At 44.4% G+C, this 25,380-nt stretch overlaps 1 protein-coding gene across 7 annotated transcripts in view; it reads left to right on the forward strand.

The window, feature by feature from the left end:
* Positions 1-25,380, forward strand: part of HTR2C (5-hydroxytryptamine receptor 2C) — a 193,334-nt gene that overhangs the window by 161,211 nt on the left and 6,743 nt on the right. For 5 of the 7 annotated variants that reach the window (XM_072335729.1, XM_072335731.1, XM_072335732.1 and 2 more), the window contains one exon: positions 18,805-19,005. The exons of the other annotated variants lie outside the window; for them this stretch is intronic. In XM_072335729.1, coding sequence (XP_072191830.1) covers positions 18,805-19,005 — 201 coding nt within the window. The remainder of the gene's footprint in view (positions 1-18,804; positions 19,006-25,380) is intronic. 7 annotated transcript variants of the gene reach the window in all.

Genomic DNA, 25,380 nt, shown 5'->3' on the forward strand with positions numbered 1-25,380 from the left:
TAGAAGTAGCATCCATTAGCACTGTGTACTGGAGCAGCTTTACATCCAGATTATTGTTATTATTGCTAATTATCATCATTATTATGCAGTGACAGATATGTGCTGAGCACTTGCAGCAGCCTTCTGTAGAGGGAAGGGTGCAGAGGGAAGGGTGGGGGGAGCAGGAAGAGCTGTCAGTCCAACAGCTGCTTCTGCCGTCTCCTTTCACCTGATCCCGGTCTGCCTTTCTGCAGTGGTGCTCCCTGAAAGCAGCAAACAGCTTGCAGGGAGAGCTGATGGAGCAAAGCAAGGACAAGGTGTTGCTGAGTAAGTTACTGCTCAAGTGAGAATCAAGTGTGGAGAGCTGAAACCAGTGCATGAGCTCAGGGCTGCAGACGATCGCATCTGGCAGGAGGAGGGAGTGTTGCTATGTGTCATTTCTCAGCAGTGAGCAAATTTGGTCTTTTGTATTAGCATCAGTCTGTTCCCAAAGCATTTCCAGAAGGACCCTTTATCTTTTAATCATTATATTGAGGGCTGGCCTTGCTCCATTCACATAGATTTCTTCTTAATTCCATTTCTGATCTCATCAGAGATTATCCGTGCCTTATTTTTGCCTTTTTATCTTGTTTGTAGTTTTTTCTTAAAACTTTTATTTTGGACTTAGCACAATGAAGACTTGGAAGCCTGGCTGGTGGGGAAAGTGCCATCATCTGAGCAAGGCACAGCACTTGGAAATAAAGCCCACAGTGCTCTGAAGTATTAGTTTATTAGTTCTAAAGTTTATTAGCTTATTTCCTTAGAGTTTATTAGCTCTTAAGTATTAGTTTAACTGATTCTGGTCTTTTGTTATCCTTTTCCATTACTTTGATGTTTTAGTATTGATGTGTTGGCTGAAGACCTCAGGACTTTTGTATTCTTTTGTAATGAGAGGTGTGAAATCAAACCTGATACTTGTAGAATGACACCAGTATGGGCTGGATCCATTCAGTTGGGCTTTTTTGTTTGTTTAACTGGTGAACTGGAAACACTGGGTGGACCAGGAAATAAAAGGAACTGACGTTAAAGCATTACTTTGAGTTTACTGGATTTGTGGTTTAAATCTCAGCCCAAAGTTGGGAAGCAGTCCTGTATCATTTCTAAGCAACATCTGCAGGATATATCTTTCTTCTAGTAGAGAAAATGAGAACAGTGTTCAGTGTCTGACCTGCTCTCAGTTCTTTGGGCAGATGGTAATGTTCTTTAGTGGCAACTGAGCTGTTTTTATGTGCGCGCTGCAGCTTTGCAGGCAGATTTAGAAAGCCTGTCACTTTTAATATAATAGGAAGCAGCCCCATAAAAATTCAGATTTTAGTAAAACCTTGGCTTGCGTTGTAAATTCTTCCTAAATAATTTCGTGGGACCCACTCTAAATCTTCGGCGTGGAAGCTCTTCTCTCTCCCTTGGGATGAATCTGTCCCTTCCTCAGCTGAACTGTGAGCATACAGAGCAACAGCAGCTGCTAAATTTGCAATGAGCAGCAGTATTATCATGGCAAGCGGGCTGTGACAGACACGGAGATATTTTGGAATAAGAGGAGGGAGTGGAGCTGGCAGAGCTTGCTGTTAGCATACCCCAAGCACCGGTCTGAATGGCCCCACAAGGAAGGTGGGAGCAAGGCCTAATGGTTGATACCTTGGCCCTATACTGAATGAGACCTGTGCTGGATCCGGGCTGCTCCTTGTGTCTGCATTCCTGCTGTGTTTGTCTGATAGTAAGATTTGAGTCTAGACTAGATCCCCAGCCAGGCTGTGCTCTCTGCTGAGTGCAACATGTAGGGCCAAAGCCACAATGAGCACTGTGGGACAGCGCTGCCAAGGTGTAGCCAACCATCACTGTGACCCAACCCCCATGATATTCTGATATCCATCCTGCCTGCGCTGCCATCTGTTTCCCAAGGCAGGACAAGTGAACTGGGTGTTAATAACCAACGTAACTAATGCACAAGTGTCCCTCCTCCGCTCTCAGCAAAGCTTCATTAACTCCAGTTGCAGGAATGAAGGTTATGTTGCACAAGGTGTGCTTGTATGTGCTTTCTGTTTGGAAACGCATGCTGTTATTCATTACGTGCTCTGGAAGCAAATGCTTCCATCTGCAAAGCTGCCTCTCCTCTTCCTGCTGTGCTGTAGCCCCTGGAAGTCTGGTTTCCATTGTGCTGTGTACCCAAATGTCTTTGCCATTCACCTACCAAACCCAGAATTTGGGAATCCTGTCAGCTCTGGACATGCACAGCTCCCCATGTTGGCATATTATGGCAGCTAGAGTTGCTCCAAATGCTTCTGTGTCAATAGACTTTTTAAAACAAAATATTCTGTGTTGCTGAAACTGAGAACTCTGCAGAAGTGTCTCCATTTCTACAGCATTCCTCCCATGGAAAGCTGGAAGAGGGACAGGATTACTCTTGTTGCTGGTGGACTATTTGTGTAGTATCAGGGAGTTTGTGTCCCCGTTCTGTTTGCTCTACAGTGACCTGTTGTGCTAATGGTGATGGCTTGACAGTTGGACTTGATCTTAGAGGTCTTTTCTGACCTTAATGATTCTATGAAATCCGTACTTCAGCCCCATGAAAACTGCTGAGAATCTTGCATGGGAAGTGGCCAAAGCTGTGGGTCCAGGAGCAGGTTTCTGTGCTCAGCTGTCAATCAGTGCCAGCTTTATGAGAGCCTGAATTTTGCTTCTCTCACCTACTACGTGTAGAGCCCAGTGGTTTCGTTGCGGGTCCTTATTACTAATTTGAGCTCACCCATAATCCACATCGTAGCAGCGGTTTGTGGGTCTCTGAAGACCAGTTTTTGCTGTCAGGTATGGAGGCAGAATGAACACCAGTAATTTTTTTTCACCATTTGCCTCTTTCTTATTATTTCTCCTCTCTGTGCTGCCCGTGTATCGCTCAGCGTTGGCTTCATCCTTCTTCTCTGTGTAGGCAGTGATATTTATTATTATCCTCCCCGTGCTCGTTTCCATTGACAAGAGGATCCTGCCCACACACCAGCTTTAGGAGAAAACACCAGAGAATAATATTTTCTTCCCATTTGTAAACATGCTCTTTTGCTTCTCCTCACCTCTTGCTGTTAAGCAACGGGCTGCATACTCTGCTGTGGGTTAATGGAACCTTCAGTCCCCAATCTGCTGCCGTGTGTGGACTCAGCATGAGGGAAAACAGCACCAAACCAAACACCTTCTGTTTGTGGTAGGTTGGGTGGTCACACAGAGGGCTGTGTGGCTGCTTTGAGGCAGGTATGTGCAATCCACGCTTGCACCACCCAATAATGAGTGCATTGCTGAGCTCAGCCTGGGCCTGATTTCCAGATGCTCTGAGGGATGCTGCACACTCTGATCATTTGCCCTGTGGGTTTGGCAGGCTCTTGGAAGGATGGTGCCTCCTGCAGAAAGGCCTGAGCAGAACTGGTTGTGTTCATCTGCTAAAGGCTGCATGGAAGCATGAATCCATGTATCTGAGATTAAAGGGGAATTGCCAGGTAGAAAGAGAAGAGTTATTCTCCCCATTTCCCTCCCCTTTTGCCCTGTTTTCCTCTCTAAATATAAAAAGGTGAAACGAGAATGCTAAAGGAAACTGTAGATCCTGTTGTCTAAATGTCATTTTGCCGCCTCCTTTGCTGTGGTCAGTGCCAGCAGCCTGCAGGTGGGTGACACTGTGTGATTTTTTCCCCATGCTTACGGGTGGATCTCGGGAATGGCTTCTTGCAGAACGCACCAGATCCTGAGCACAGTAAGGTCAGGGGGAACGTTGGCAGCTTGTTCAGACAGGCTGGAGTTTTAGCCAGAGTATTTTTTTGCCTCCTCATCCCTCTTTATACTCCTGCCAGGTGACAGCTGTAGCTCTTGGCACAACTACAGTAGCATCCTTCCTGTAGAAGGGTCACATAGGTTTTACTGGTTCCTCTGAGCGTAAGGAAATCTCTACCAACGCAGTGCACACAAAGCACAGGTGACTCTCTCATTAAAAGTTCATGATGCACGTAGGTAAAGAGCAATGAGCTGGCACCTGTGCCAGTAAAATGACCTAATACAGTCAATGTCCTGGAATGTTTCTCAGATTGAAGGTCCTGATCATAAAATCATAGTATTACTCAGGTTGGAAAAGGCCTTAAAAACCTTCAACTCCAACCACAACCTAACTGTACTACCCCAACTCTAGCAACCCTCTGCCAAATCGTGTCCCTGAGCACCACATCCAGATGGTTTTTAAACTCATTCAGAGATGGTGACTCAACCACCTCCCTGGGGAGCCTATTACTAAAGGAATGGAATGGGAAGGAACATTGTCCCTTCTGATGTTCCCAGTTTCAATGGACATTCACATTCTTTTGCATTTGGGGATGAGAGCTACTTGCCATTGCCTTTGTGTTGGCTTTGTGTGGTTGGTGCTCTTTGAGGTGCTTCTCTTTTTTTCTGTCTTTTCTGTTGGAAGAAAACTAATCTCTTCTGGGACCGATTAGCTGAGAGTGAGGACTTTTTGGCTGGCTGGTTGGTTTTGGTTGTACAAATAAATGCAAAGGTGGAGGAAGCAAATCACCTCAGACAAAGAAATCAGATTTTCTATGATCCAAATAGGAAAACAAAACTGTAGACTCCAAGGAGAGTTTCCTGATCTCACAGGAACGAGGATTTGAAAAGACTTTCTGACTCACTGCATGCTGTTACTGCCAGATGTAGGTAAGGCAGAGCTATTGCAGTCATATCTCCCATTTTCCAGAGACTGTTTGCTTTCAGGTCTGCCTGCTGTTGGGCTGCTGAAGTCTGGATCTGTGTGTGGGATTTGTGTAGCAACAGAAAGCCATGACAAATCTCTGAGCGCTTCATTTCCAACTCAAAATTCATATCTTTGCCATCCTCAACTTTCCTGTAAGTAGAAGCTTTGAAATAGAAAGTCCAAATGCTGTTGGGTGAAAAATAGCAGAGCTTCTGATGTCCTGTGCTTTGTAAGGAGGAGTAAATGAGCCTTGCAACTTTCCTTCAAAAGGGGACAACCTGGGCTGCTTTTCCTTTGCAGTTTTACTACGGGAAATCTGTTATCAGCATTTCCTCTCTCACTGCTACATCAGAAGAAGGCACAAAGTTAGGCCCACAGCCTCTAAACCAATTAAGGGCTGTGGTCTAAAACAAAGCCAGAAATCAGTTTGCTAATAGGAGCAGGTTGTTACCTGCTCAGGTAAGCAGTTGATAGGTGGAGGTAAGTTTTCTGCATCGCTTCATGTTACCCCAGAACATCCCCTGACAGCAGCCCTAAGTAAGAACTAACCGAGTAAATGGTGTCTCAGGGAAGGTGTTTCCTTGGCAGTCCAAATGTAGACAACAGAGCCCAGCTTCAGCCTCTTCCCAAATTCTGGAAAATGAACAGAAGAGGTAAACCCACCCTCAGTGATCTCGATGGAGCAACTCCTGCTTGTACCAGCTGAATGTATGGCCTTATAGTTTCCTATTCTACTCACACCACACAAACTGTATCCAACCAGGGAGCTAATGGTCGTATTTTAGACTCTGCATTTGACAGGCAGGTCTTGTCTGCCCAGTGAAATGTTGGAGCTGCCCGTCCAAAAGAAATCCTGTGTGTTCAATTGTGGCTCACTAGAATGTTTCTGAATAGAGCACCATGAAGTTCTGTTATTTAACACAAGGATTTCAATCTGTTTTTAATTCCATCCTTTTGCTACAAAAATGCAAAAGATTTTAAAATCTACGGGACTTTAAGGGCTTGATGAGGCCAGTGGAGCCTCAAAACCCAGAGTGAATACAGTTGCATCTTTGTTTTACAGGAGAACTGATGTCAGTTTAAATACAGCAGGAGTTTTAATGCTGTCAGTGCAATCATCTCATGCCCAATTTGCTTCTAAATCAGTGAAGCTAAATGTGCTTTAAAATGCGTGATTTTTTTGTTTACTTTTTATGACAGTAGCCTGTTAGCTCCAGTAGTAGCTCTGTAAGTGCGTTGCCTCATTGTAATTAACTTTTACGAGTTGAGTTGAAGAGAAATATAGAGTTACGTGTTTTGTGGCAAACCAGGAATTGATAGAAGACAGTGAGGGAAAGCAGAACTGTTGTATAGGAGCAGAAAGACTCTGTGACAATAAACAGCTCTGGAGATAAATTTGCTGCTTTGTAAAGGTGCCAGGCGGTTTGCCAGGCTCACCCGTCAAACGAAGACAGCTGACGTGTTTCCCATAGGCAGATGGAGCCTCATCTGGGAGGGAGAGCAGCATTGCTCTTGGGTGAGGCACAGCCACCCTTGGGTGTGTTGAAACACACATCTCAAGATGAAGGGAAGTGATAAATCACAATGAGAATTCCAGGCATTTTGCAAAGGCTGAGTTCATTTCAGTGTACGGCACCGTATCGATCTATCTCTGTGTATCTTTACCTCTTGCAAAGACTTTCTTAGCTACAAATGCTCGCCCCAACCTTGGTGGCCCTTTGCAAACCTCAGCTGCAGCTCAGGCCTCTCTCATTTTCCCAATCTGTTGGCCATCTGGAGAGCAGCTCAGTTGATGTGTGCCCCACCTCTCCAACCACACCGCAAAGCCTGCGGCTCCAGCAGCAGCTGCTCAGCAAGCAAGGGAGTTGCCTGCGGACTGATGTTTGCTTCTATTGATTTCTGCAAACAGAGGGATTTCGAGAGAAAATAAATTCCTTGGAATAGCAAGGAGAAAAGAATAGTCACTCTTCCTGACTTTTACCCAAACGTTAATTTACAGATGTGGGAAATGCAGTGTTGTGCATTACATACAGTGAGTACGTGAGTGGCATTTAAAATACAGGAGTGACCATGCTAGGCTAGCTTGTGCATCTCAGTGGTTTCATCAGGAATACCTCACACCAGATTACTACAACCACTCTTATTTTCTGTTACCCTACAGGCACTCGCTTCCCCTCCAGCAACACTTCCACACTCTAAATATTGAGGATGTTTTATCTCATGCTGAGCTCTTGCTCCTTCCTCTCACTCACCCCAGCAGAATGACACTGGGATGGAGGAGCAAGTTAGCTGTGTGCCTTGCACTTGCCAACAAGCAGTTATAATTTCCAGGAATGGTCCTACTTGCCATCTGTTGTAAAGATTAACATATGGCTCATTTTCCTGTGCTGGCTGCAGCTGCAGGTAGTGGAGAGCTTTAGGGGCAAGGCAGAACCACTCTATGCTTGGTCAGCTGCATTTCTGTACTCGGTTCTGACTTGATGCATAACTGATAGAAGTGTTTCGTCCTCATCCTGTGTGGGAATTATGCCCTGCATTCACTGGGGAAGACTTGTTGCATGTAGATAGATACTTCCTGCCACCATTTTGTTCTTTTGGGGGACATCCTGTGATATTTGTCGCTTCCAAAGTACTGTGTCACTGTTTTCTATTTGGCGTGTGGTGTTTTTAGCATTCTTTATGTGGTAGATGTAATAGTATGAAAATTTCTTGCCTTATGGCTCCGCGTAAGTGATGGTGATAAGAAAAGGGCCCAGTGAAATGTTTTCAGTGTATGAAATGGACCAACAAGTCTTTTGAGCTTGAAAGCATGGAAAAATCACCACCATTGTTTGGGAGCCTACATATATAAATGGTATAGACTGCTATTGTGCAAAACGTGGAACGGAATCATGAGGGAAACAAGGTGAAACCTCCAAACACTTAGATCTACTGTATGGTAAATATACCCATTTCATAACGTATTTTGAATTATGAATCTTTCCAGGATTGTATGAATTAACTCAGAATTAACTCCTTCCTTTTGCATCTGACTGCTGAATCGATATCATTAAATTTTCCAGAGCAAGTGATGGCTTTAAAGTCTCTCTCTAATTCATGTGGCATATCCCTTGAAATTTTGACTCTACAGTTCCCTAATATTCATTAAAATATGCATAAATACCCTTGTAGGGCAGTTCACATCCCTGAGACATAGTGGTGACAGTACCATTAAGTTCCCACTTCTTGTTTTATCAGCACATGCTGGGAAAGAGGCTGTGATGTGATTCATCTGCTTGCGCAGTAATTAAATGGAAATTACATTGATGGAAGAAGGGCCACATGCCAATTTCTCTGCCTTGCACTAATTTGCACACAGCCTTATTGACGCAATACAATCCTTTTCTGAATGGACAACTCACAAGAGAAACACAATGTAATCCTCTCTCTCTTTTCTACCAGAATTGTCATTAAAGATGCTAATGAGATGAGGGGAATTTGTGCATGAACTTGTCACAGAGCCTAGGCTGTGATTACCAGTACGTGCTATATCAACACTTTGGATTCATGTATTACTTTCAAGCATACAGTCCACTTCTTCCACCCAGTTCCACACCCCATGGCTGGCTGCTCCTCACCAGTCCATGCCCTCGGGCACCTCCAGAGATGGGGCACCCACAGCTCTGGGCAGCAGTGCAGGACCTCACCACCTCTCTGTGAAAGAGTTCCCCAAAATCTAACCTTCATCTCCCACTTTTGAGTTAAAACAAGGGGGAATGGCTCTAATCACTCTCTACTCATGTAAAACGTGCAGTATTTTGTGGGCAAGACAAGGCTGTTGGTTGGATTCTGATGATTATTGTTTCTTGGGTGGTTTGATTTCTGTTCCTGTTGACATGCTGGCTGCAGACTCCCTTTTTTGACTGCGTTGGAGATATCACAATAGACCAGTTGTTACCCTAACCAATCCATTTCCACCTCCTGATGCATAATGTTTTGTGATGTGTTTATTTTAAGTAAGTTTTAGGTGTTTTGTTTGTTTTTATCGAAGTCTACTTCCATCCACAATCAAACGCAACAGCTGTAGGAAAAAGTCTTGGTGTTGCTGAGATATGGAAATTGTATGACAGGCTTTTACCATCCCTATTTGGCACCCACTGGGATGCGGAAGACTGTAAATGCATATCTGACACCTATGAATATTGATGACTGGTTTTAAGAGGCAGCAGAGCTGTGTCCTCGTGTTTGTTCTGAAAGGTGACTACTTCTCTTTCCGCTGTGTAAATTTTGAGTTTGTTGTGTAAAATCCTGAATTCGCCTTCAGAAAAGTTAACCTTTTGTTTATCCCTTGTCGAAATGAATGCTTATCAGCACAGCAGAAGATGAAGGTTGTGAGTATGCTTTGCTGTTAAGATCTAAATAGCTGTCTCCATGCAAGACGCACAACAGCAGAAGAGGGTTATTTGTTGCACATAATGTGGCAAGTTGATGTTGAAAAGCACAAACATGGGAAAAACATCTTCCCAAAATGAAGCTTTTTAAATATACCCATTCCACCTTACTTTATCTTCTTTCCATATAGATTCTTTTTCAGGTGTTCCTCAAGCCCACACTGTGTTAAATATCTTGGGAGTAACTATTCTACCAGGGTACCCATATTACTCTCGTATATCTGCTGAATCTATGGCAACACTTCATTTATTACATTTTGCTAGATTATTATGTTAACGCGTTGTTTTATTATCATAGTTATGACCGGCTTTGATTCGTAATCAACCACAAGTACATTGTAATAACAGTATAACCATGATAATAGAATAATGTTGCGCTTGATTACAAAGCAAAAACAAGTCTATATTAACAAACTAACAAACACCCAATAATAGAACTTAACTAAATATCATTTCTTTAGTTTCCTTTTCTACCTCATGAGACTACTATAAATTTCTGGCTAATAGCATTGTTTCTAATACATCATTACACCCACACCTCATTTACCCATATTAAATTAAACTTCATGTTAATAGAACTTATAATGGGCCTTACAATTTCTGCATATCTCAAAAAGAAAGGAGTACAGCTGTACTCAAATGGTAGTCATATGTTAAGATTCACCTTCTCTCCAGTATTGCCTGCGTGGAATATGCTCTAACATGGTGAGATACTGTTATGTGAAACAGGCTCACGTCCTGCAGTACTGCTGTCTTTAATCCTTCTCAGGATTGCAAACAATGTACCTACGTTGTGTCTTGTGGGGGTGGACATAAAGTCAGGAGTAGTTGATTATAGAATCATGGAATCATTTGAGTTGGAAGGGACCCTTCAAGGCCATCTGGTCCAACTCCCTGCACTGAGCAGGGGCACCCACAACTCCATCAGTGCTCAGAGCCCATCCGTCCTGACCTTGGGTGTCTTCAGGGATGGGGCACCTCCACCTCTCCAGGCAGTCTGTGCCAATGCCTCACCACACTTAATGTAAGCAACTTTTTTTCCTTATATCCCATATACATGTAAACATATATATAATATCGCTGCCCATTTGTTTTCTTCTTGGCTGAGAGATGCCATCTGCTCTACAGGTGCTGCTCTACATACATGCATGTGTTTCTGAGTCTCTGTGTTGGCTTGACTCTTTGGGGTCCTCATGCAGCAGACTGACAAGTCTGTCATTCTGTATGATATAAACACTTTAGTATGAAAGCACCTAAGCTTAAATCTAAGCTTCAAGTCTTTTGTGGCAGAAGCTGTAAGTAGTGGGCAGCTTTAATCAAATTATTTACAATAATACTAATCTTTAGCATCTCATTGTGCGGTATTACGAGTTGAGCTGTCACACCCAATGGCTGGGTGGTTGCTTGGACTGAAGGGCTGATTCCAGTTCATGCTGTGTCAGAAATCCTACAGGATGGGCTGAAGTTCAACCCATTGCCAATAGCCTGCTCCTGGGCTGAGGGGAGAGTCAGCCTGCAGGCTTGTGAATATGAGAAAGGAGAAAACATTGCAACATACCAACAGTCTGCAAGCTGTCTTCTCTCTGAGATTTAATGTAGAGACATTCACAGAGCGTGGTTCTGCCTGTCTGTAGCTCAATGCAGGGAGGCTTGATTAGATGAGAGCCTTTAAAGTTGGTATTTTCTTGTGGTTACAGGAGTGGAGCAGATCACACCAGGGAATCTCCTCTTGCGTGTCCATGTCCTGCAGGTGTCTGGGCTGTCTAGGAAAGCTGCTGTGCTGCTGACAGAGAAATGTGCTTTCCACATTGCTAATATTGCTTCCAGACCCAGTCATGCTGTGGAAAATGATTTTCCAGGCCTGTAAAAAGAGCCTCCAGTGTTCCTGTGTTCTCACAAAATGAGGAAGCACCAAATTGCTGGTGTCACTGAGGTATGAGGGTTATACAGCTCCACGTCTGTATGCATAGTTTCTTTGAGCTACTTAAGCCTGCCCTGCCAGGGAATGTGCCTTCATTCCCTCCTGTGGTTACAGAGCTTGAGCATCCTCCATGGGCAGCTAACAACAAGCGGTGTCCAAGTTGAACTGCTCCTCTGCTCTGCCATGGTGATGGTTCTGGGGCTGGAATAAGTGGGTAGTGTGAAAAACATTGGGCTAGCAAATTATTTCAGTGTGAAAACCATCAAAGATGTTCTGTCACCATTCAGGTTCCCACAGATGAAGTTCTAAAGGTGTGAACTCCAAGCTGTTAATTCTCCCATTGTGAAAGGTATATCTGTTCTTGTTCAGAAGCCACCAGAGTGTGGTAGTCAAAAAGGCATTCAGTGGTAGGAGGACAGCAGGTGGCACTTGTGGATTTGGAGCAGAATTTTTGGGCTTCCTGGAAAACCCTGGAAATTGTATTTTGCAGTTGCTTCTTTAGAGCACTCCCTGCACTGACATTTCTACCTGCATAATTGTGAAGAATCAGACATGGCAATGGGCTTGGAGGAAGTTAAAAAGGGAATGCATTTTGTAAGCCCTCCTGAGATATTTTGGAATTGGTAATAAGACATCTGTGAGCATGACCAAAATATAGCTTATCTCTTTTGCTTGAAGTGATTTCTTGCCTTTTTCAGTTTTACTGAGCACACTTTAGCAAGGACTGCTCGTGCTGGCTTTTAACCTCATCAGGCAAGAAGAATGTGACTCACACTGGCAAACAGCTCAGCCAGATAATTAACCCACTGTCCCTAATAGCTGTCTTGCAGTTGAGGAAGGTGTGCTGCACAGTAAGAAGCAGAGCTGATTCACTGAACAGCTTTGATGTTCCTAAATCCATCAAGGCACTTAAGCGCGTGCTGAACATTGCATTGGAATTGGAGTGCTGTTAGCATGTCACCACACTGAGCAAAGGCCAAAGTGGAGGCTGTGTCCTGTTCCCATCCTGTAAGCAAACAGGAGGCAAAGTCAATGGCTGCTTTTGAAATTGCAGATCTCTTTTTGGCCTCATGTTATGCTCTGTTTCTTGAGATGTATTTCTTTTCTTCTTTATGAGTAACTCAGCATTGAGGTTATGGGGGAAAATACTGACCATAAAGCAAGGTATGGCAGACGGAGAAAATACCTGAAAACACCTTATCTGGATAAATAAAAATAGCACCAGGGCTAGTCCAGGCTCCTAGAGTGGGACAGTCTATAAGTCTAACTTATTTTGGGGGAAGCATTTCTTTTCAGAAAGAGAGGCACAGATGGAATCACTGGCCCTGGAGGTGTTCAAGAACAGCGGAGATGTGTCACTGATGAACGTGGGTAGTGGGCATGGTGGGGAAGGTTGGTGTTGGACTTGGTGGTCTTAGTGGTCTTTTACAACCTAAATGATTCTGTGAATTGGATGTGGGCTGTGGCACAGACACGGGTAAATCCTTTGTGTAGCGTGGCACCATAGCAAAATCTTCTAGGTGCAGATGTTCAAGCGGTGGTCACAGATGTTGTGTCACTCTCCTCTTTCTTGGTCGTTTCTTTTACCTTCCACCCCCTTGGTGATCGTATTACCCGAGAGCCCATCCTCTGCTGAGCATCTATTGGGACACTTGAGGGCTCACTGTGTTCAAAAATACAGCCTGCTTGGAGTATCTGTGGCTGCATCTGGAGTTTCTTTGTGTGGACACTATGTCCTCGTGTTTGGCTGTGTTCAAATCCGTGTTTGTTAAGGGATTTAAATAGCTTTCTCCAGAAAAACACAAACTAAAAGCTTAAGCTCTGATGTAACCCAACATCCAAGAGTTCAATATGTCAGAGAAACATTCAATTCCACTCTGTCGGTGATGAAATCAGAAGCATTGGCACTGCTGCCTTTCGGATCAGCTATTCCTGCAGCCAGGAATCTGGGTTGCATGAGTGTGGTCTGTTCTGTGGACATGGCGGTAATCTCTGAGGACTGAAAGGGTTCAGCAGGACGTTCTGTACTTCTTAGGCACGTGGAGGTTTTCAGCACAACTGGTCGTGTGACTCTCAAGATGATACGAACGTCTCTGAATCATTTCTCTACGTAAATTTGAGGGAAATAAATTAGCAAAAAGAAGACACGTGGCTTTACACTTGCTGATATGCTATTTTGGGCTAAGAAATAGTTCACTTACTAGATAAGGGAGAAGACTAAAATCATCTAAATTCTTTAGTCCCTTGAGAATAGTGCAGCGCAGTAATGTTAAAACCCTATGTAATTACTTTCTATTTTTGTAAAGCCTGTGGCTTCCATGAAGCTTTGTAGTGAATACAGGAAAGTCTGCTTGCATAAAGTGCTTCAATAGCAACAGGTTAGTGGTGGCAATGGGATAAAACAACCATTAGCGTAGAATCATTAAGGTTGAAAGAGACCACTAGGGTCATCAAGCCCAACCATCAACCCATCACCCACCACCATGCCCACTGTACCACATCACTCAGTGCCATCACTTGGCCATAGGGAAAGGTTGGTTTTTTGCACAGACAACAATTGTGTGTTTTCCTGCAACGGGGAAGAAAATCTTGAAAAGATGCAGAATCTACCAGAAAGTGTCATCTTTTGGCCATGCCTTCTGGGCTGCTGCTCTCAGATACATTGAGGTAGCCTCGGTGAACACGCTATAGAAAGCTCATGTTTTGTTGCCATTTTAACAGCTGGGAATGGTGCTTGGTGCTGGGATTGAGTCTAGTTCAATAATGACCTCCTTCCATTTTTAGTTCACTTAGTTTGAGGCTACCAGTAGTTAAAATGGGACAGTACATGCCAGGACCCCAATGCAAGAAATAATTCTGTGATTTTTAAGTTTTGATGAAGCCAAGAAACAACATTAAGAGAGGCTGCATCTGAACTGGTAAGCATCTTTAGTTCTTCTTATTCTGCACCTCTTGGTTTGGTGTTTTTCTCTGTTGTACGCATTATATGCGTGTATGTATATGTATATAATGCATATAAACCTATACATGCATTATACGTATATGCTTCTTTATATAAAATGTAATCAGGAGCCTTATTCTTTTTTCTGTGATTTTGAAGGATATCTCCCCCTTTTTATCTGTCACAACACTTACAGAGCACTGGCTTAACACCATAAATTTCTTCTGAAGCCTTTTCCAAACTCCTCTTTATGGCTGGAAAAGAAATGACTGCTGCAGCTCGCTGTGTTTGCCATGAATGATTTTTGAAGTGACAGTGATGAATTTTACATAACTCTTTGCTTTATCGTGGTGTAAGCAGGTGTTTTGTCACCCAGCATCATACCGGCTCTGCCCTGAGCATTGCACCGCGTATTCCCTGGAGGTATCCTGGGGCAGATTGTGCTATAAAGCAGTCAATATGTACAAACAGTAACAACTTTTCTAGATGTAAATAGAGTGGGCAAGACCATTTGTAGTGTGAGGTATGTTTATGCATATGGGTTCGCCAAATGGTATCAACTCCAGCTGAGCACAAAGAGCTGTGGAGAGCTCATGAGATTGTATCAAAGCCTTTGGGGAGGAGGAGGAGTGGGTTTGTATCAGCTTTGGTCTATTGGTCTATTCTGCAACCCCACAACCATTTCAACCACAGGTTCAAATGCTTTTTTTCTGGTTCAGCTCTTCTCCTACAGCCTGGAGTAATCTTGTTTTACCACTGTACGTATTTAATGTTGCTCTCATGTGCTGTGTTTTGTTCAGTCCCCTCCTGCCGCAGTGGCTCTAATTTTGACTCTTGTGCAGCAAAGAGCAAAATGACCACGGCAACGATGTTATACAACACTTTTAACCCACATATATAAAACCTCTGACAAAAGCGATTAGATTTAATTGCTGCCATCTTTCTTGGTGGAAAGCACACAAAAAAATTAAGGGAGCTCTCATCTGACAGCAAATTAGCTGCAGACAGAGATGGTCTCCAACTTTGCCAAAATGGTTTTGATTTCCCTTACTTTGCTGCCAACATTTAGTGCCATCTCAGCTGTTCGGAGACACACAAGAACTGCAGTTTGCTTTTTCAGCTCATTGAAGTGTGGGAGGTAAATAAAAAACCCACACCATGGGTTGTTACCGTGACTCCTGGTTCAGTATGAGCCTTTTGACCCATGTTTCCCATGAGATGAGGAACCTTGACTGCTTGGGTTCCATGAGATGCTTTTCAGCACTGGAAGCTGAAGATAGGACACATAGGATAGGATTATAGGATTCCACACATTGTTTTTTTTACCCCAATCAGAACCTCTGATGAAGAAGTGATGTTACTGCAGTAGTCTTCTATGCTCTTTTCTCTACAGATTTGTCCAGTGGAAACTTCCAGCATCCATAAAATGTCTGGAGGCAAAAAAGTCTGCACTTTGTTCATGCAGTGGGTGAAGAAATATCTCCTTTTGTTCAGGCCTGCTGGATTCACCTCATTTCCTTCCATCAGCTTTACCAGCCAATGTGTTTAATGTTAGGCTGATTTCAATGGCATAGATTAATTCAAAGCACAAAACTCATCCAAAGAATTTGGGTGTTGCTATCCAGGCGCTTAGCACTGTTTCATTCTTTCCGGATGCAAATTTAGACTGAGATGCATGTTTTCAATTGGAGATGCATTTACTAAAGCTTAGAAGAGCTGTGGTCCAAGAATTCATTGCACTCAGTCCTCTGCAGTTCTAAATATGTGGTAATTTACATCGTTTATCTACAAAATGAGAGAAGATAGAACTAATTAGAGAAACGTTACCTTCTGCAGATAGAGTCTTTCTGAGGATAAGGTTGTTTTAAATGTGTAACATTGCTATTTTTTTCAATCTTTGTTTGCATCTTGACTCAGTCCTGGGGTACATTCTCTCATTCTCTATGTTTTGTACATTTATTTCAACAGAAATAGCATCAACTTTTTTTTTCCCCTGGCTTCATGTGCTGTGTAGGTGTTGTTCAAACACACACACCGTGCTTGCATGGAAGTAACTGCGTTCTGAGATAGCGTATTATGTTCTGCCCTTCACGTCAAGGTGTAGTCATCCATAACAAGCTGCCATACTACACATTTCCAGAGTGACATTTTATTATCGCAGATCATTTTAAGAAACTTCTTGGGAAGGTAAAACATCTCCTTGTTTAACTGTCTTTTCAGCCAGAAGCACAACAGAGTGCCTTGGGGTGCTGCAGGCTGGAAGGGTCAGCCATTAGGAGGGCTGTCGGATCACCTTTGTCTTTATACAGATCCTGACAGCTTACTTGGGTGCTGACTCCGGGCACCATTGCTCTCATCTTGTTTGCAGCTGTGTGTGAGAAAGGGCTCAGCTCTGGGGCAGGTGGTGGTTTGTGCTGTGCCAGGGCTGACAGCAGAGCACCTCAGCTGTCCCCATGAGTACGAACACTTACGGCTGCTTTTGCTCCTGTAAATTCTTTGGGTATAGTGCTGTTGCCCAGTCTGCAGCAATAGCAGAAGTAGCTCCAGTGGGAATCAGCTCTGGGAAGTGTTGAGCTAGCTCTGCTCCTTCTCCAAACAGAGGCTATTCATCATCCAGCGATGCTGTAGAAATGTAGATGCTGTGGTTGCTGTAGAAACCTCTCCCAGGTCTGGTAAATGTCAGGAATCAGAAGATGCCCACTGCTGTGACAATGCTCCCACACACAGGGCAGCCTGCAGCCTTCTGGGGACACTTGAGGTGTTCTGGCTGCCTGCCTGGAGGGGAGACCCAGCCACGCCATCAGCATCCCTCTGGGCAGAGAGTGCTGCACAGCCACGGTTTCTCCATGTGTGTTCTCCAGGACAACTCCATCCATCACAGCACATTCCCCAGTGCTTTTCTTCAACTCAGATGTAAAAACAGCATGGGGGACTGAATGGATTTTAGACTGAGCTGGTAGCAAAATCCCAGGGCTGTACGAGAGCACCTTTACCACCTGCAGGAGATGAGGCTTGCTCTTCCCTCCGGCATTCACTGAAGTGCTACAGCAGCATCAGCCCCAAGAGCCTCCTGCTGCTGACAGGGAGCACAACTGGAATTCAAAGGACGTCACTGACAAAACAGCAAATCAGGCATGAGCTTACCTAAAGTTCTGAAAATTGCAGGTTAATGGCAATTTTGCCCTAAGCTCATTGCAAGAGGCTTGGAATTCGATCATAGCTCCATGAAGTCATAATTTAACCAAGCTCAATGGATCTTTAGAGCAGAGGTGCTTTTCAAAGTGGAGAGGCTCCAGCTGCGCAGCACTTGGTTTCCTTTGGTTAGGATCTCTTAAATGCTTGCTGCTTTCATATCCATCCAACATCAGTCCCTCTAGCAGGCATGGTGCAGATTTGCTGGAAGAGCAGGAGGATCTCCCCAGGCCTGAGCTGTGGGTTCTGTGAGTTACTCAGCAGTTCTGTGGATTTCCCAGTACTAAATGAGCTCACGTGTTCAAGCTGTTCTGCTCTGCTCCTTGGGAAAAGTTCATGGGCTCCGTCAGGACAACTCTAATTCATTTCCTCTGGTTCTGTCCATTGTGTGTTTTTGCATGTAAGGTAATATGGGTCTTTCTTTGTCCAAGTCATCTGTTTCAAAATATGCATTCTGAACCTAATATTTCCCTCTTTCCATTTGGGGTTGGTAACTTGGAGCAGCAGCTTTCTTACTGTAACATTGGTTCTGTAGAGTGACGTCACTGGTCCTTGGGGTAGACTTCAAGATTGCTTTAGATATCTGTGTTCTAAATGAAGATACAAGAATACCTCATTATGCAACTATCATGAAATCTCTCATGTTTCCAGCTGCAGTGGATGCTGTTGATTTATTTTGCTATGTGTGCTAGAAGCCCAATGCTTGGCAAGGACGCACCATTGATCTTACACAATCCATTCTAGGCATTAGAACATGGGAGTATCATCCAAAAATCAATTTTCTCTGAGCTTTAATTGAAATACTGTTGCCTCCTGAGGATCTCTCTGGGTCACTTTTACTCTCAAGCCATGCTTCAGCCCTGCGTAAACTGATTCACAAATGCAGGCTCCCAAATCAGCTGTGCGCCAGCTGCTGCTGGACGTGGCTGCCAGTCCTCTCTATTGCTCTGCTTGTTCCTCCAAACAGTACTGCTCCGTTCTACCCCCAGAGCACTTTTTAAGCTTCAGCCACTCAATCCCAGCTGCTGTGTGAGGCGGCAAGTATTGCTTTGTTTTTAAGGGAAACCAGCTGGGGAGAATGCTTAAGAGGAGTAGTGAACGTTGGCTGGTGGTTGGACTGTCAGTAGGAGAGCTGTTGGCTGTCTGTCTCCTGGGAAGACAGAAACTAAGGAGTAGAATCGATCTGATCAAAGCTCATATCACCCTTATATCACTCTATGTAATCCACTGAAAAACTGTGATAAACCAATGATAATTAAATGGAATGTATATAAAAGCTTTGGGGAAAGGTACAAAAGAGGACAGTAGTGGGAACGGTCACCTTGAGGCATTGCCAAATTAATGTCTCTGCGTGTTTAATTGCTGCCAGAATGAGCCTTGGAAAACAGCTGTATGGAGCTGGGTTTGTGGAGCACCCAGAGCTGGGGGGATACCCCCAGAGAGGTTTCCTTGTCTGCTTCTCATGCACGTGCCCCTTTCTGGTACCGTAGAGTGAAAATACCCAAAAGCTCTCAGAAATGATGGCCTAGCTTCCCGAATTATTTCCTTTTCTTTTTTTCCTTTCATTTCTTTTCTCTCTATGTTTCAGATTATGCTTGGCCTTTGCCTAAACAGTTGTGCCCTATATGGATTTCCCTAGATGTGCTCTTTTCAACTGCATCTATAATGCATCTCTGTGCCATCTCTCTTGATCGGTATGTAGCAATACGCAATCCCATTGAGCACAGCCGCTTCAATTCCCGCACCAAGGCTATTATGAAAATTGCTGCAGTTTGGACCATATCCATAGGTAAGCAATGCGGCTCACGATCTTAACTGTGTCTTAATGAATAACAGTCTTCCTCCGATTTTCATTTAGGATTTTTTTAAGGGGATACTCAAATTAATTTACCTGGCCTGCATGACTGACTATAACAAATGATGACTGGGAAATAGAAATCTTTCATTGTGGTTGGACGGTGCCAAAAGTAAGTGATGGTTTTCCAGAATCCCAGCACTTCCCATGCTGAAGCATTGCTGCTGTGTGCATATCAATATGCCAATAACAAGGGTAACGCAGATAAACGGAACTGTAACACTGCAGTGTAAACAAAGCAGGAAATAGCATTAGCAAAGAGTCTGAACAACGTAACACTCGGCCAACACAAATGAGGTCTATGCTGCTATTGCTGCAGTTAAACTTCTTGCAGTTTAAGTAAGGCAGCGTGGATCTGAAGGCAGGTAACTGCCAGGTATTTATTGCCTCCGGTGCAGGCTTTATAGCCTGTATTACATTCCACCACAGCCAGATTGTTGCTGAGTCCGAGCTAGAGAGTTGGAAGTCATAGCGAATGAGGAGCAGGCATAAAAGATGACAATTTTGTGTTACCTTGATATAAAAAAGTGGTCAATAAAGCTGCAGTAAAATAGATAAGAAAAGGAAAAATGATAGCAAGATGATGGTAGTATTTTTTACTATGTGAAGAAAAACATTCGGGGTAGAATTCTTGCCATTTGGTCTATGAAAGAGACGCTTGGGGCAAGGTGAGAAAGGTTGGATGACCTCTTCCTTCTGTTGCATTGCCCTTTCTTTTTGCTTGAATAAAAAGCAGCCTGACAAGTATTTAATGTTTACCTTTTCTTTTGCAAAGCAGTTGTCATTGCCTGAGTGGCATTTTGAGGAAAATAATGCTTTGGGTGCTTGAACTTCTCCTGGTTTTTGCTTTGCAGCTGTAGTGTGATCCTTGATGTCTGGGTGCTGCAGGGTCGGTCTGCTTCTGAAGGAGCTTGTCAAGGAAAGTGCTGGTGGAAACAAGCAAAATAAAAGAGAGGAAATACACCTTCTCTCTTCATGAGTATAACAGGAACATGTTAGAAACACAGGCCTGCTGTGGTGGTTACTCTGTGTAATGTAACCTGCAGTGAAATTGCATTGGATTTAATCAATTCATTCTGGGATAGGAAGGAAAGGTGCTGAATTCAGTGCATGAGCATTTGCATGCAGACAGCCTCCCCTGCAGGACCCTCAGGCAGAGCCAGCTCTGAGCCCATGCAACATTTTGCACTGGGACTCCAAGAGAGCAGCCGGCAGCCAGCGGAGCCCTGTTCATCTGTCAGCAGCATCAAGCAGCACATTGCAAAAGCACAGGGATGGAACCCTTCTGCTCCCACTGCTGGAGCAAACTTGCACATTTTTGCCTGTGTGCTGCAGATGTATCCTTGGATAAGCTTGCTGCTGAACGTGGACGCCTGCACGAGCACTTTGAAGGCTGAGCTGTGATTTGGATGGTGGGTCCAAATGAAATCAGATGAAGAGCACTTCGCGTGTAGTTCACTGAGTAAGCAGACTGGCACACAGCTCTGGGGCCTGAGCAAATAGATGAAAAGCTGTTGTAAGGCTGTTTCTTCCTGGAGTTACTGGGTAGGGATAGCTCAGGACGATGGAAATCAGTAGCACTGCAGGCTCTACTGTTCTTTGAGGGCAAAAGTACTGAACCAGGACAGATAAGGTGACTTTGTTCTGTTGTAGAGTTGGAATGCCTCCTGCCTACCCAGGTGTTTTGTGTGATGTTGAGCAGCCTGCATTCACAATAGGATGTGAAAAGAACTTGGAAGGGAGCTGGAAGGGCACTTTTCTTTTGCAGACACGTGGCTTTTCAAGCCATCAGTGAGACAGTGGGTGCTGCATTTAAGCCCCAGCATCCAAAGGCCTTTAGGAAGAAGCTGTAAGCAGTCTCTCAGAGGATGTCTGTCCTGTCTGGATTTTGGTGATGTTTTGCTCATCCCTTTTGCTGTAGACACAGCTGACCCATGGGAGTCTTTCCTTGCGTGCCTGTTTTTTGGAGATGAAGGCAGAGTCACTGATTCTGTTCATGGTGTGGAGCAGCGGGGTACCGAAATGCTGTTGGTTTTCTGCCCTCCCCAGTACATGTGATAGCATTTATCCATCTACTCTTGCTTTCTCTATGAGGTTGCATTAACAGGGAAAGAAAAGCACTCTTGGTACATCTCTAGCTTATTTAGCATGACTGTTTTTACTTCATAAACCATTACAGAACTGTGACGGACAAAGGAATCAACTGAACATGAAATGAAAGAGAAGAACCCACCTCAGGTTTGTTATCCTCCAGTTCCACCCCACACCTGTCACTTGTTAATGCCTGATGAAAACACAAGGCATTCTCAGAGGATGAAATGGGTTGAGCAAATTCAACCCCCTTCAGTATCACAAAATAACCTGTGCGTCACTGCACAAAATCAAGTAACAAATCCAAAGTAGAACAATGTGCAGGCCAGTCAGTTTGTATTTCCCAAATCTTGCTTCTGTTGGACCAAACGAGCTTTTAAATATATCCCAAGTAAAGAATCCCAAATTCTCTTCCTTGATCAGAATCTAAAATCAGAAGGAAAAGCGTGACATCTCTCTGAATATAGGAGTTCTGCATTCCATTTTCCTGAAATGTTAATGCTGGCAGCAAAATATATGATAGAGGTTCTTTGATCATTGAGCTGTGAATTTGGCAGGTTGCACTAGCTGAAACTCATGGCTGGGTTTTTAAGCAGAGGAACACGAGAGGTCCTCCCGTCTGTTGGCAATTGCTTTGCAAATGGATCTGTTCCAGTGTCCTCTTTGTTCTGCATCTAAAGTGCGTCACAGTCAGCTGCCCTTGTGTCTGAGCAAGCGGAACCAAAGCGACGTTCTGTGTCTGGCTGGAGAAAAGTGGGTGCTATGGAGTGTGGGGCTGAGTGCCTTGTGAACAGGGCTTTTGTGACAGTGCTCTGCAGAAGCTGCAAATAGAAATGTAGGCAGGGGAAATGGCCACACAATTGGAAGTGAAAATAAATTATGGTGGTGAGCTTGCTGGCAGAGTTGGGATGTTTCCTGGCTTCAGGCTTTGTACTGTTGCAGGTGGAAAGGTTTACGCTAAAACATGTACCAGACTCCCTTGCCCTGCCCCAGGGATGGGTGACCTTGAGCCATTCCTGTTAGATTAAAGAGGAGATCTCCATGCAGCATTCAGCAGGAGTGATGAGGCAGTCAGGCTTTACATGCACACCTCATGATACAGGAAAAAGCATTAAAATGCCATCAAAGACGCAGGCTGTGCAGCCTCCTTCATGCATGTCATCCTAAGGGTGTCCTTACAGGGCCCTCATCTCTCAGCTGAGCCTCTCCCTGTCTCACTGATGGGACATTCTTAGAGTAGTATTGCTGGTATTTATAGGAGTTGTATTTTTCTTACAGGCTAAGGACATATATTGCATGGAAATGATGGATGAGGCTGTTAGGAGCAATTCATCCAGCTGTTCTTGGGGTTGGGATCGCACGCCCATGTGATTGTTTGAAGACTTAAGGCCCTGGTTAGCAAACAAAGCTTTGGACACGTTTCATGGAAGAGCTGATCAAAACAACACTAATGGGGGAGGCAACCAATGGAGGGTCTGATGCACTCCTAGGATTTTGCTGAGACCTTTCCTACCAAGCAGGCTGGTTCTATTTGTAGCCTATTTCTTGGTCATCCCCTTGCTTTATGGCTTAGAATACGGCACTAAGGCTTCTTCTGCCTTCGTTTCCCATCTGTTTAAACTGCCTACAAGGTTGTTTTGTCTGAAGCCATTCTTCTGCCTGAGCTGCTGTAGCTTGATTCCCAAAGGAGCATCGATCTCTCTGGCACATCGGCAGGAGTTATGGGGGTGATGGAGACCATAGCAGTTGCAAAGCTGAGTTTGTAGCAAGGGAACTGCCTTGGCATTTCTGTCGTGGGTGCTGAAATTAGTTTGATTTTGTCATCAAACGCCAGCGAAATATTTTACCATGGAGAGCAGCAGGTGATGACAGTCTGTGTTTAGTGCAGAAGATGGATTGACCGTCCCAGCAGGTCCATTCCTGAGGGAAAGGGAAATACTGCTGTGTCCTACTTGAGGTTGCTGCTCCTGGGCGTGAGGTCAGTCACTGCTGTGTGATTCTTAGCAAAGCAAGAGAAGTAATTTAGCAAAATAGAGGGGCAGGTGGGAAAATCATTTATTTCTTTTGTCTTCTGCTAGCATTTGCTAGTTTTCCTTCTGGGCTTGGGTTGTTCAGCGCTCTCACAAGGTTTAAGTAAAGGTCAGCAGCTTGCTCAGGCACAGGCAGTAATTGCATTCCTCTGTTTGCAGTTGTGCTCTTTGCAGGCAGGGAGATCCTTCAAAGTTCTGCCCTCTTTTATCTTTGCCTTTAAACCAACACAGGGCTGCCACCGTTGTTCTGTTAGAACACTTCAATAAAACCAGACCTAATCCATCCCTGAAGGTGCATTGTTACTGCATTAGCACATGAAATGCACTGCAATTAGTCTGCTGACATGTGGGGAATATGGAATTTGTATGTTTTTGAATGCATCAGAAGATGACATCCTTCAATTTGCTGCTGAAGTGCTCGCTTCCTGAGAACCAGTGCCTTTTCTTTCTTAATGCAAGTCAAGAGGCTGCTGTCTGCTGGGGTTTGTGCTGCTCACTGTCAGTTATTACTAGAGAAACGTACAGGCATTTTTGCAAGGCCCTTCTGTTAAGAAACCGAACAGAATTATTTTAGTGTTTTGTTGTTTTTTTTTTTTTTCTGAGTGTTTTTGGAGAGTCAGTTCTTTAATACTAATGCACAGTTACAGCAGCTGCTGACATTCAGGTCAACATGCTAATAAGTATGAGGGCAAAGAAATGGGCTTAAACATGCAGGATTTAGCATGGACAGCAGTGTTATTGCCTTTGCAGCACAGACAGCTGTTGTGGCAGCCGTAGGCTGTGTGCCTGGCACACACCTCTTTCTCTCTGTTTCATCTGCAGTGCTGCATCCAGGTCTGGGGCCTCCAGTACAGGAAGGACGTGGAGCTCTTGGGGTGGGTCCAGAGGAGGCCACTGAGATGATCAGAGGGTTGGAGCACCTCTCCTATGAGAGAGGGAACTGGGTTTGTTTAGCTTGGAGAAGAGAAGGCTCTGGAGAGAGCTCACTGTGGCCTTCCAGTGCTTGAAGGGAACATATAAACAGGAGGGCTGTTTTCATGGCCTGATAGTGATAGGACAAGGGGGAATGGTTTTAAACTGAGAGAGGGGAGGTTTAGGTTAGATATTAGGAGGAAGTTTTTCACCCAGAGGGTGGTGACGCACTGGAACAGGTTGCCCAAGGAGGCTGTGGATGCCCCATCCCTGCAGGCATTCAAGGCCAGGCTGGATGTGGCTCTGGGCAGCCTGGTCTGGTGGCTGGCAACCCTGCACATAGCAGGGGGTTGGAACTGGATGGTCACTGTGGTCCTTTTCAGCCCAGGTCATTCTGTGATATTCTGTGATATCTTTTCATCATGTACAAATGTGACCAGTGGTGAGGCCCAGAGCCCTCTCCATCAGTCATAGAATACTTTGGATCCATGCTGACACCAGAAGGGCTCCCAGCACCCCAGGTACGAGCAGCAAAACATGACCCCACTTGTGTTCAAAGCTGAGAATCCCACGTGCGGAAAGACAGAGTAAACATGCATGCAGGCTCATGTTTCCTTTATTGAGGTTGTTGTCCCTGAAGGAAATCAAATCTCTTCTTGTACAAGAATGTTGTGAAACAGAATGAGATTTCCTTTCTTAGTGGAAAAAAAACAAACATGAACAACTCCACCTTTCCAGTAATCTCTGTCAGTCTCATAGGCTTTCATGGAAGAAAACATGATGTTAAACACAAACACGGTATTGTTTTTCATTTACTCCTACATTTTGTGACTGTACATTTGGATTTTTTACCTGTCTTTTTCTGGAGCAAGCTGGGAAATGTTTTACGAAGCCATATTTGTAATCATTTGGGTTTTGTTTTATTAATTGGGTATCTGTGAAGAGCATCTGTTACTCTGTGTCCGCAGTGTTGTCCTGGCCCTGTTTGATGAGCTGCTCTGCTGGTTTGACAACAGCTCTGCTGATGACAAGAAGCAGTGATGGTAGAACAGCTATAAGGATGATGAGCAGTGTGCCAGCTTGGTGCAAGGATGAGGTTTGGGGAATGTTCTGCACTGGGGCTCAGAGCTGAGCAGTGGTCGGTTCAGTGCCTGTGCTGGTGGAGAGAGGTTTGGCTGCCCTCTGAGCTGATGATCTCGGTTCTTAAACTGTGAACGGTGGCAACCACAGCATTAGTATTGTGGGCCATTTGGATCAAGAGAAGTTGAATGCCTTC

Source organism: Excalfactoria chinensis, chromosome 4 (genome assembly GCF_039878825.1).
Source record: "Excalfactoria chinensis isolate bCotChi1 chromosome 4, bCotChi1.hap2, whole genome shotgun sequence".
In the NCBI taxonomy this organism is placed as follows: Eukaryota; Metazoa; Chordata; class Aves; order Galliformes; family Phasianidae; genus Excalfactoria; species Excalfactoria chinensis.